The sequence below is a fragment of the Mobula hypostoma genome, chromosome 5, assembly GCF_963921235.1.
Source record: "Mobula hypostoma chromosome 5, sMobHyp1.1, whole genome shotgun sequence".
NCBI classification, from domain to species: Eukaryota; Metazoa; Chordata; class Chondrichthyes; order Myliobatiformes; family Myliobatidae; genus Mobula; species Mobula hypostoma.
In genome coordinates, this window is record NC_086101.1 from 116,368,741 (window position 1) to 116,381,372 (window position 12,632).

The window sequence follows — 12,632 nt, forward strand, 5'->3', positions numbered from 1 at the left end:
GGAAGGGAGGGAGGGAGAGTGGGAAGGTGGAGAGGGGAGAGAGAGAGGGAGGGTGTGAGACAAGGAAGGGTGGAAGAGAGAGATGGGGAGGGAGGGATGGAGAAAGAAAGAGGGTAGACAGAGAGGGACAGAGGGGAGGAGGAGGAAGGAAGGGAGGAGGGAGTGGGAGAGAGAGGGGGAGAGAGAGTGAGGGACAGGGGGAGGAGAAGGAAGGGAGGAGGGAGAGAGAGTGAGAGACAGAGTGAAGGACAGAGAGGGGAGGAGGAAGGAAGGGAGGAGGGAGAGAGTGAGAGACAGTGAGGGACAGAGAGGGGAGGAGGAGGAAGGAAGAGGCGGGAGGGAGAGAGGGAGTAGAGAGAGAGGGAGTGGGAAAGAGAGTGAGAGACAGGGGGAGAGAGAGAGAGAGAGACTGAAGGAGAAAAAGAGAGGAGAGAGAAAGAGAGAGATACAGTCATCCCTCGGTATCCACGGGGGATTGGTTCCGGGCCCCTCCCGCGGATACCAAACTCCGTGGATGCTCAAGTCCCTTATATAAAATGGCGTAGTATTTGCATATAACCTACGCACGTCCTCCCGTATACTTTAAATCATCGCTAGATTACTTATAATACCTGATACAATGTAAATGCTGTGTAAATAGTTATACTGTATTGTTTAGGGAATAATGACAAGAAAAAAGTCTGTACATGTTCAGTACAGACACAACCATCGTAGCCCTTCTGGGAACGCTGACGCTGCCTCGGCATCAGCCGATGCCAATTCTCCCGTGATCTTTAGGTTCTTGAGGCTGTAGCGCTTTACACAGCTAACCAGCCATCCCTTACTAGCCTTAAACTCCTTCCTCTCGCTCACAACACAAGTAACAAACGAACGAGACGTTGAACAATGCTCAGACAACGAGTGCTGGAGAGAGACTGAGGATCTGTGAAATGGCGGGAGGCTACAGCAGGGTATGCCTACACATCACTTCATTCATGTGGATTCAGTGTAGTGCTCGGTGCGCGGCAAATTCAAGTTTTGCTTTTTGGAACTTTCTGGAATTTTTTTTTCGAATATTTTCGATCCGCGGTTGGTTGAATCTGCGGATGCGGAACCCACGGATACGATTGGCCAGCTGTATAGACAGACAGAAAGGGAGAGAGAGAGATTGCCATTGCTAATAGACTCCTAGATCGTAGAACGGCCCTTTAGCCCAACAAGTCCATGCTGGCCATCAAGCACCCACTTACAGTAATCCAACATTTCTCCCGAAAGTCATTCTTTCCCATATTCCCCTCAGCTGCCTTCAGGATCTGTCCCTTACTCTCACACTGGGGCGGGGGGAGCCACAATTGATAACAGCCAATTAACCCACTGACTCTGAATGTTGTTGGGACATTTGGTGGAAACTGGGCGGGGGGTAGCATGGAACCCACGTGGCCACAGGAAAAATGTGTAGACTCCTTACACACACAGACTACATTCACACCACACACATACACACACACACACACACACACACACACATACCACGCTAACACATAGTCACACACTGACACATACACATGCACAATACACACACACCCGCAATACACACACACGTATGCACACAGTCACACACACACAGTCACACTCACTCACACACAGTCACACTCACACACACCAACAGTCTCAGTCTCTCTCTCTCTCTCTCACACACACACACACACACACACACACACACACACACACACACACACACACACAGTGACAGAGGTTGGAATTGAACTGTGGCCGGTCTCACTATGCTTCCCAATGACCCTGGGACAACTTCCATGCAAACTGAACAATGAATCACCAACTGGCTTTGAAAAGGCCAGGGTGAGTTCTCAGGTCAATCACCTCGCCGCTGGCAGAGGGAAACTCGAGGGGGCCACAAGGCATGTCTGATGGATGTTACTATCCCTTCATGGTTTAGGATAAGCACTCTGACCACAATGAACAAAGGCAAACATCAGCAAGTGAAGATGAAGAACATGGACAATGACAAGGATGATATTCACCTGGTCGACAGAGGTGAGGCACTGTTCCCCCACCCCCCACCCCTCAGGAGTGCTGAGGCCATTCAGCCCCTCCTGTGTAACCTGCACCTGCAATGCTAATCAAGCGTGTTGGAGATGGGAGGGGAATAAGGTGGCCAATCATCTCTTCAGATACATTCCAGCATTGAGTTCAGTTGCGACAAGTAGTATTTTGTAAAGGTAATCATTCCTCTCCCATCTCCAACACTCACTGGCAACGTTGGTTATGCCATTTGTAAATGAAGAGCAGATTTATCCACCACCACTCGAAGGACGAGGGATTTTCTGAAATTATCATGGCTCCAGATTACTGGTGAGGTCTTTGCTTGACCCTCAGACTCCACACTTACTGGTCACCTAGTTACGCTGTCAAATTCCCACATATCTTCCACACTGTGTGTAACACTGGGAGTGTGTGATGGGACGGTATAGAGAGACCTTCACTTAATGTCTGACCCTGGGATTATGTGATGGGACAGTGCAGAGGGAGCTTCTCTCTGTGTCTGACCCTGGGAGTGTGTGATGGAACAGTGTAGAGGGAGCTTCACTCTGTGTCTGACCCTGGGGTTGTGTGATGGGACAGTGTAGAGGGACTTTCACACTGTGTCTGGCCCTGGGAGTGTGTGATGGGACAGTGTAGAGGGAGATTCACTCTGTGTCTGACCCTGGGAGTGTGTGATGGGACGGTGTAGAGGCAGCTTCACTCTGTGTCTGACCCTGGGGGTGTGTCATGGGACGGTGTAGAGGGAGTTTCACTCTGTGTCTGACCCTGGGAGTCTGTGATGGGACAGTGTAGAGGGACTTTCACACTGTGTCTGGCCCTGGGAGTGTGTGATGGGACAGTGTAGAGGGAGATTCACTCTGTGTCTGACCCTGGGAGTGTGTGATGGGACGGTGTAGAGGCAGCTTCACTCTGTGTCTGACCCTGGGGGTGTGTCATGGGACGGTGTAGAGGGAGTTTCACTCTGTGTCTGACCCTGGGAGTGTGTGATGGGACAGTGTAGAGGGACTTTCACACTGTGTCTGGCCCTGGGAGTGTGTGATGGGACAGTGTAGAGGGAGATTCACTCTGTGTCTGACCCTGGGAGTGTGTGATGGGACGGTGTAGAGGCAGCTTCACTCTGTGTCTGACCCTGGGGGTGTGTCATGAGACGGTGTAGAGGGAGTTTCACTCTGTGTCTGACCCTGGGAGTGTGTGATGGGACAGTGTAGAGGGAGCTTCACTCTGTGTCTGGCCCTGGGAGTGTGTTTAGTCGTGTGTTTGCCCGGTTTAGTCGTGTGTTTGCCCGGTTTAGTCGAGTGTTTGCCCGGTTTAGTCGAGTGTTTGCCCGGTTTAGTCGAGTGTTTGCCCCGTTTAGTCGTGTGTTTGCCTGTTTTAGTCGTGTGTTTGCCTGTTTTAGTCGTGTGTTTGCCCTGTTTAGTCGTGTGTTTGCCCTGTTTAGTCGTGTGTTTGCCTGTTTTAGTTGTGTGTTTGCCCCGTTTAGTTGTGTGTTTGCCCCGTTTAGTTGTGTGTTTGCCCGTTTTAGTTGTGTGTTTGCCCGGTTTAATTATCTCCCATTTTTTCTCTCTTCTCCAAAGAAAGCAAACGGCAGTTTGAGCAAAGACGGAAGCAGATTTATGACGAGGGTTGGAACATTAAGCGTGCCCGAGAACTGATTGCTCGCGAGCAGCTGGATGACAGTGACGATTCCGACTGTGAGTACTGTCACTATCGGCAAGCCCCTCTCCAGTACACAGACCGTGAGGCGGCTGACAGATGCCAAGCGAGGGGAAGGTACAGACAGATGGGCAGAGAGAGACAGATATATAGAGATGGACAGAGAGGGATATTGACAGACAGATATATATATAGAGAGAGAGAGAGAGTCTGACATAAGACATAGGAGCAGAATTAGTCATTCAGCCCATCCAGTTTGCTCTGCCATTCCAACATGGCTGATCTATTTCCCTCTCAATCCCATTCTCTTTCCTTCTCCCCGTAACCTTTAATGCCCTGACTAATCAAGAACCTATTGACCTCTGCCTTAAATACACCTAACGGCCTGGCCTACAGGGTCATCTGTGGCAATGGATTCCACAGATTTACCTCCATTTTGCCCAATTTTCGCCATGTCTCTGTTCTAAAGGGACATTGTTCTCTTCTGATGCAGTGCCCTCTGGTCCTAGATGTAACTCAAATCTGAGTAACTCAACTCAAAGCTGAGGACAAAATCGTAATTAATCAGACTGGATTTGTTCTACTTTTTGTTCGCTGGACATTCCTGGAAGACGTTCCAGACCTTTGTGCAGAAGTCATTGAAGTGTATTGGTATGGATCATGGATGTTTTTGGAGCATAAGTCTCCAGTATCTTAAAGATAGATGACAGTTACAAACACTGCCGGACAACTATTTCATGGCCGCTTCTTTTCACAGAAAAATGTGATTCAGTGCATTTCGAACATCCTTCTGCACACTGACAGAGTCAAACCAAGACTTTCTTAAATAACTTTATACTGTCCAATAGAGGATTCACCTACCCAGCTTGGTAAAACTCCATAGATGGAGAAACAGTTAGATATCTGCCCGACTGAGAGGGATAAAGAGAGAGAGAAAAGGAAATAGAGAGGTAGAGGGAGAGAGAGAGAGAGATAGAGATAGGGTTGCGAGAGAAAGAGAGAGAGATAGGGTGCAAGAGGCAGTGTGTGGATTCCTGTATATATATATATATATATATAGGAAAGTGCATCTGAGAGACCCTAATTCCTGTACAGATATCTCCGGGACAGACAGACTGTGGGACAGTGGCTTATGTACAGTGATGCCCGCGACTGAAAGCATTTATCATTGTGTAGATCTCTTGCCGAATGACTGATTGAGAGACCTCAGTGCACCGATATCTCCCTCTGAGCACGTTTGAGAGACCCGAACGAACAGACATATCCCCGAAAGTGTAGGATCTGAGAGTCAGACCCCAGGGTACCAATATCTCCCTCTGACAACGTTCAAGAGATCTGAATGAAGCAACGTACCCCTGAGAGAATAGGGTCTAAGAGTTTGACCTCAGGGTATCGATACCTCCATTCGATCAAATCCATTGAGTCTAATTATTATTGAGGGGGTCTGTTCACTGTACTGATTTATGTCAAACCCAGTGAGGTCAAAGCTTTTAGACCTTTACTGTTGACGGTTCCTTCGCCTGCCACATTGACTGGACATTACAGGAGATATCTCCAGTGTTATTACCCAAAGTTGGGTTAGCATTGGATGATACCCCGAAGATGCTGGGTCAAGGGTCAGACTAGGCCTGCAGTCCAATCACTGATGAGCTCCCTTACCCCAAACATCTTTTGGTCTTTTCTGAAGTCGACTTGTGTCACTGGAGTGAGGAGGGAAGGGGGGGGTGGTGGTGGTCAGAGAGCAGTCAGCGATGATTATGGGGAAGGTAGTTGTTCTGAACAAGGACTGGATCCGGGTTGGCTGCTGCTGTCACTCTCACGGCTGAATAGGGACCGCCGCGTGACGGGGGGTGGGAGGTTGGAAGCGGAGATAGGGATAATGAGGTAGGACGTGGTCCCTATTGTCCTCAGCGAGAAGGCAATGGGGAAACATAGCTGGGTGTCAGAGCAATGAACACAAAATGCTGGAGGAACTCAGCAAGTCAGGCAGCATCTATGGAGGAGAATAAACAGTCGACGTTTCGGGCTGAGACCCTTCATCAGAACTCAGGTTGGAGGAAGAACATCTCATATTCTGTCTGGGAGCCTTCACCCTGATGGCATGAACATCGATTTCTTCAACTTCTGGTAATTTCTGACACTCCTTCCTTCTCTAGTTTTCCATTCCTGGTTCGGGTTACCGTCTCACCTGATCTGTTCTCCTCAGTTGCCCATCAGCCCCTCTGTTTCCACTCCTCCTTCCCTTTCTCCCATGGTCCACTGTCCTCTTCTATCCTTATTCTTCGGCCCTTTATTTCCTCTACTTGTCCCTTGCCAGCTTCTTCCATCTTCACCCACATTCCCCCTCCCCCCACCCCACCCCCATCACCAATCACCTATCACTTGTCAGCTTGTTCTCCTCCCCCTCCAACAACTTTCTTATTCTGGCCTTTGCCCTTCCCCCATCTTTTCCAGTCCTCTCTCCATAGATGTGTCGGGCACGTGGCCAAGTGGTTAAGGTGTTCGTCTAGTGATCTGAAGGTGGCTAGTTCGAGCCTCAGCTGTGGCGGCGTGTTTGTGTCCTTGAGCCTTGTCCTTGACCACACATTGCTCTAGTCTGTGTGAGGAGTGGCGCCCCACACAGACTTCCAATCTGCACCTTGTAAGGCATGAAAATACCCGACACAGGCCTCTCGAGGTCTGAGTCGACATTCCCTCCCCTCCCTCCTCCATATTTGCTGCCTGACTTGCTGAGTTCCTCCAGCATTTAGTGTGTGTTGCTCAAGATTTCCAGCACTTCGTGTGTATGCATCAGAGGTTGGGACTCGCACAGAGAGACACCTCTTGGAGAGGCTCTTGGTATTGACAGAGGTTGGCTACGGGCTCACCCACAACACTGGGAGTTACATGATGGGTGAGAATGACTCACTACACAGGGCCATCTCCAGAGTCTGATCCTTGTGGAGAACCCTGCCGAGGGTACTGTAGTGGTTAGCATGACGCTGTTACAGCTCGGAACGTTCCAGAATTCAGAGTTCAGTTCCGGCGTTCCCTCTGAGGAATCTGTACGACCTCCCCGTGGAATGCGTGGGATTTCCCTGGGTATTCCGGCTTCCTCCCACCGTCCAAAGACGAATCGGGTGGGTTAATTGGTCATTGTGAATTGTCCTGTGATTAGGTGAGGGTTAGTCGGGGTTGCCAGAGCAGTGTAGCTGGAAGGGCCTCCTCAATCGCGGGTTGCAAAATAAACATTCAAGCATGGTCATCTCCCTTACCTTGACCTGGCCGGAAGAATGCAATGTTCCTTTCACCGAGCCTGCTGATTCCAATACCTCAACGTTCTCCGACTTAACTCCAAATTTCTGGACGACCAAGTCACTATGCGCTGCTGATAAAAAAAAAAACAAGGGTTTAGAAACCTCTGTAGGGTGAGGTTGCTGGGGCAACATTTCATGGCTCCTGCATGTGGCACCTACAGTGCAATACGAGTGGAACAGGTGCTCTGACAGTGATATTAATAACCTGGAGATTTAGACCAGGAAACTGTATCAACTGCAATCAGATTCATTTCTTAAACTTCTGAAGCCAGTGATAAGAGAAATCCTGAAAATTCATCCCAGAATAGTACACAGTGTACTCCAATCATCTAATGTGTGCTTTTGCTCTGATTTTCCCCCAGCCGATCACGATGAGAGTTATCATTACAGGGAAATGGATGAGCATCAGACACTCCCAGGTCAGGTACAGCATGGGTCAGACACAGAGTGAACCTCCCTCTACACTGTCCCATCACACACTCCCAGGGTCAGACACAGAGTGAAGCTCCCTCTACACTGTCCCATCACACACTCCCAGAGTCAGACACAGAGTGAAGCTCCCTCTACACCGTCCCATCACATGCTCCCAGGGTCAGACACAGAGTGAAGCTCCCTCTACACTGTCCCATCACACGCTCCCAGGGTCAGACACAGAGTGAAGCTCCCTCTACACTGTCCCATCACACGCTCCCAGGGTCAGACACAGAGTGAAGCTCCCTCTACACTGTCCCATCACACGCTCCCAGGGTCAGACACAGAGTGAACCTTCCTCTACACTGTCCCATCACACACTCCCAGGGTCAGACACAGAGTGAACCTTCCTCTACACTGTCCCATCACACGCTCCCAGGGTCAGACACAGAGTGAAGCTCCCTCTACACTGTCCCATCACACAGTTCCAGGGTCAGACACAGAGAAAAAGATCCCTCTACACTGTCCTATCACACACTCCCATTAGAAATGCAGCAGGAATTACAGGAGATAGGCTGTAACATTTATTTGGACCAGTTTAAATGATTGGCCTTTGCTCATATACTCTTCATGCACACTCCTTGTGGCCCGTCCCAATTACTCAGTCTTCTGATGGTCCTCAGTGCTTCTGCTGACTCCCTAGGTGAACTTGTCGCTCTCTCCTCTTGCAGGCTATTCTTCCTCTGTGCTGTCCTGTGCACAGGTCAATGAACCACCAGCAGCCTCAGTTGGTTCAGCCCTTCATAGTCATTAAGTCTGCACTGAGAGGAATATTATGAGTTCTGTGCCTTCCATCACAAGCTTTCTCGTTGACTGGGGCTCTCCAGTTTTCTCAGCCTCCTTGATCTCCACTTTACTGAAGGCTTCCCAGCATCACAGAGTCAGAGAAAAGTACAGCAGGAAACAGGCCACTCAGCCCATCTAGTCCATGCCAAACCATTTAAACTGCCCACTTCCACTGCCCTGCACAGGGACCACAGCCGTCCACACCCCTCCCATCCATGTACCTATCGATACCTCTCTTAAATGTTGAAATTGAAATTGTATCAACCACATGCACTGGTGGCACATTCTCACCACCCTCTGAGTGAAGAAATTTACCTTCATGTTCTCCTTCAACATTTCACCTTTCAACCTTAGCTCATGTCCTCTGGTTGTAGTCCCACTCAATCTCAGTGGAAAAGATCCACCTGTATTTACCCTATCTATACCCCTCATAATTTTCTACACCTCCATCAAATCTCCCTTCAGTCTTCTACAATACAAGGAATAAAGTCCTAACCTGTTCAATCTTTCCTTGTAACTCAGGTCCTCCAGTCCCAGCAACATCCTTGTAAATTTTCTCTGTACTCTTTCAACGTTATTTACATCTTTCCTGTAGGTAGGTGAACAAAACTGCATGCAATACTCCAGATTAGGCCTGACCAATGTCTTATACCACTTCAATATGGCATCCCATCTCCTGAAAGGAAGTTCCGTGAGGAACTTCAAAAGTGAAAAAAAGGTGTTTTTTGTTGTTGTGCCTTTGTATGAACGAATGTTCCCCCAATATGCTTTGCTGATTACATAACCACTTGTTTTTGAAAATATAAATATTGTAATTAGGGGGCGGTGAGCGTGTGGAACGAGCTGTCAGCACAAGTGGTGAATGCAAGTTCAGTTTCAATACTTGAGAAAAGTTTGGATAGGTCCCTGGATGGTAGGGGCATGGAGGGCTATGGTCCAGGTGGAGGTCGATGGGAGCAGGCAGTTTAGATAGGCATTTATCACCCATCCCTCATTGCTCCTCGAGGAGGTGGGTGGTGGAGAGGTGTGGACCCACCTCCTTGACTCGCTGCAGTCCCTCCAGTGAAGGTGGTCCCACGGTGCTGTCGGGAAGGGAGCTCCAGACTGGGAAATGTATCAAGGTCAAATGTTTTGTCATCTGCATGAGTCTATGTGTGTACAGTGTGTAATGAAAAACTTCTCTGCAGCAGCATCACAGGTACAGAGCATCAGATACGCAACTTTCACAAGGAAAACATCAATTAAACACAATTTTTATAAGGAAGAATGCAATTAGATTTGGGTGGCGGGGAGGAGATACGCCTCTTTCAAAGGAGGTGTAAGGTGCTCCTTCCCTCCACAAGCCTGCAGGTCACCTTGGGCTGGGTATAACACCTGCTTAGACCCCTGATCAGGGTCACATGAAACCACGGGAGCAGGTGGTGGATGGTCGTACGAGCAGCTGGCGAATATCACAATTCCTGGTTATGCGATCACCACACCAGGCAGACAATCTCTGAAGAGTATTGATAATGTCTGGGGTCACCTGTCTTGTAAAGACACTGCTCAGAAGAAGGCAATGGCAAACCACTCCTGTAGAAAAATTTGCAAAGAATAATCATGGTCGTGGAAAGACCATGATCACCCACGTCATACGACATGGCACATAACAAATGGAGAAGCAAGTAGAACAATAACGAAGTCCATTACAGTGCAAATGGTTAGAGAGTTGCAGTACTGAGGTGGTGATTAAAGTTCTGCAGGTTGGTTCAAGAACCAAGTCATTGAAGGGAAGTAGCTGTTCTTGAACCTGTTGGTGTGGGACTTCAGGCTTCTGTAGTTCCTGCCTAATAGTACCTGTGAGAAGATGGCATGGCCTGGATGGTGGGAATCTTTCATGGATGTCCTGATGAAGGGACTTGGCACGAAGTGTCGACTGTTTGCTCCCCTCCATAGATACTGCCTATCTCTCTGAGTTTCGTTTGCACTTTGAATATGTTGCTCTGGATTTCCATCATCTGCAGAATCTCTTGTGTTCAATGGAAGATGCTGTCTCTTGTAGATGGGGAGGGATTGCTTTTGATGTATTGGGCTGAGTCCACTACTCTCAGCGGTTCAGTCCATGAAACAACCAGCCAGGACTCTTCCAATATATATCTGTGGATATCTGTTAGAGTGTTCAGTGACAAGTTGAACTTCCTTAGTCTCCTCATTCTGATATCAAATAAGACTTAGGTATCATTGTTGTGTCAAATTTTTGGACCTCCCTCCAAGAAGAGCACTGTGGGAGCATCTTCACCAGCGGTTCAAGGAGATGGCCACAGTTAGGGGCTGTCCTTGACAAAGATGCTCACATTGCCTCCCTTCACCCTGCTCTCCTTCTACCACATTCTCCCTTGGCAAATTCTCTATTTCCGTTTTTTCAGGTGTTCCCCATGAAGCCACCACTCCACCGCCATTGTATTTAGCTGGAGGTGCTGGGGGTGAGGGATTAGACCGTAAGCCATAAACGTGGTATCAGAATTAGGCTGTGTGGTGTGGCCCATTCAGTCATGATTGATTTACTTCCCCTCTCAACCCCTTTATCACACCTTCTCCCTGTAACCTGACTAATCAATAACCTGTCAATCTCCGCTTTAAATATGCCCATTGAACTGGTGTAGCAATGAATTCTACCAATCCCTGTGACCTAAACCGTCTGCCAAAAGAAATTCCTCTTCACCTCAGTAATATAGGGACATCCCTCTATTCAGAGGCTGCTCTCCCGGTCCTAGATTCTCCCATTACTGGAAACATACTCTCCCATGCTCACTTTAAACAGGCCTTTCAGTAATTGGTAGGGTTCAATGAGATCATTCCCTGTCATCGTTCCGAACTCCAGTGAGTGCAGGCCCAGAGACATCCAGCACTGCTTATACATCAGGCCTTTCAATCCTGGGATCATTCTTGTAAACCTCCAGTAAGACCCTCTCCAGTAGCAGCACATCCTTCCTTGTACGTGGAATCAAAACTGCTCACAATACTCCAAATGTGGACTGATGAATGTCTTATAAAACCTTGGGATTGCTATTTTACCCAACTGGTATACCGAAAGACTTCGATAATTGATAGGATTTCAGATTCCTACAATAGCTAATGGGGAGTTAGTCTTTTCCAAAGATGCTGCCTGGCCTGCTGAGTTCCTCCAGCGTTTTGTGTGTGTTGCTCTGGATTTCCAGCATCTGCAGATCTTCTCATGCAGGGAATTAGAATTCAGTTAATTAAATAAATTGGAAAAAAAAGATTTTAAATGAAGGATGATGATCTTGAAATTGATATTGTTAATCAGCTGTATAAAACTGTAGTTAGGTTATTTGTGAAATATTATGTGCAGTTCTGGTGACCCCATTATAATAAAGATGTGGAGGTTTTGGAGAGGGTGCAGAAGAGCTTCACCAAGACACTGCCTGGATTAGAGTGTTTGAATTTCAGGAGACGTTAGGTAAACATGGGTTGCTTTCTCTGGAGTGTAGCAGACTGAGGGGAGGCCTGATAGAGGCATTTATTATAAAAATATGTTGGCATGTGGCCAAGTGGTTAAGGCGTCGGTCTAGTGATCTGAAGGTCGCTAGTTCAAGCCTCAGCTGAGGCAGTGTGTGTGTGTCCTTGAGCAAGGCACTTAACCACACATTGCTCTGCAATGACACTGGTGCCAAGGTGTATGGGTTCTAATGCCCTTCCCTTGGAGAACATCGGTGGCGTGGAGAGGGGAGACTTGCAGCATGGGCAACTGCTGGTCTTCCATACAACCTTGCCCAGGCCTGCGCCCTGGAAACCTTCCAAGGCGCAAATCCATGGTCTCACGAGACTAATGGATGCCTACTTTTAAAAATAAAAATATAAGAAAATAGACCATAAAATTTATTTTCCCTCTCAACCCCATTCTCTTGCCTTCTCCCTGTAACTTTTGACAATCAGACCATAAGACATAGGAGCAGATTTAGGCCATCTGGCCCATCGAGTCTGCTCTGCCATTCAATCATGGCTGATTTATTTTCCTTCTCAACTTCATTCTCTTGCCTTCTCCCTGTAACCTTTGGTAATAAGACCATAAGACAAAGGAGCACAGATGGGTTACAGTCAGGCTTTTTTTTCTCTTTTAGAAGATAAGAGTATACTTCAATAGTAAGAGGGAGAACATTTGAAGGAGATTTGCATGTTAGGAGTTTTACACAGGTAATGTACCTAGAACATTCTGTCAGAGATGCCGGTGGAAACAAAGGCCGAGATGGAGTGGATGTGCAAAGGATTTTTTCTAGAGTGGGAGAGTCTAGGACCAGAGGGCATAGTCACAGAATACAGGGACATCCATTTGGAACAGAGATGAGGAGGAATTTCTTTAGTTAGAGGGTGGTTTGAGGTTTG

General features: G+C 48.0%; 1 protein-coding gene across 4 annotated transcripts in view; it reads left to right on the forward strand.

The window, feature by feature from the left end:
• Positions 1 to 12,632, forward strand: part of LOC134346269 (protein phosphatase inhibitor 2-like) — a 71,776-nt gene that overhangs the window by 16,451 nt on the left and 42,693 nt on the right. For 3 of the 4 annotated variants that reach the window (XM_063047611.1, XM_063047613.1, XM_063047614.1), the window contains exons 4-6: positions 1,937 to 2,034; positions 3,618 to 3,734; positions 7,355 to 7,411. In XM_063047611.1, coding sequence (XP_062903681.1) covers positions 1,937 to 2,034; positions 3,618 to 3,734; positions 7,355 to 7,411 — 272 coding nt within the window. The remainder of the gene's footprint in view (positions 1 to 1,936; positions 2,035 to 3,617; positions 3,735 to 7,354; positions 7,412 to 12,632) is intronic. The other variant, XM_063047612.1, reaches the window with a different exon arrangement.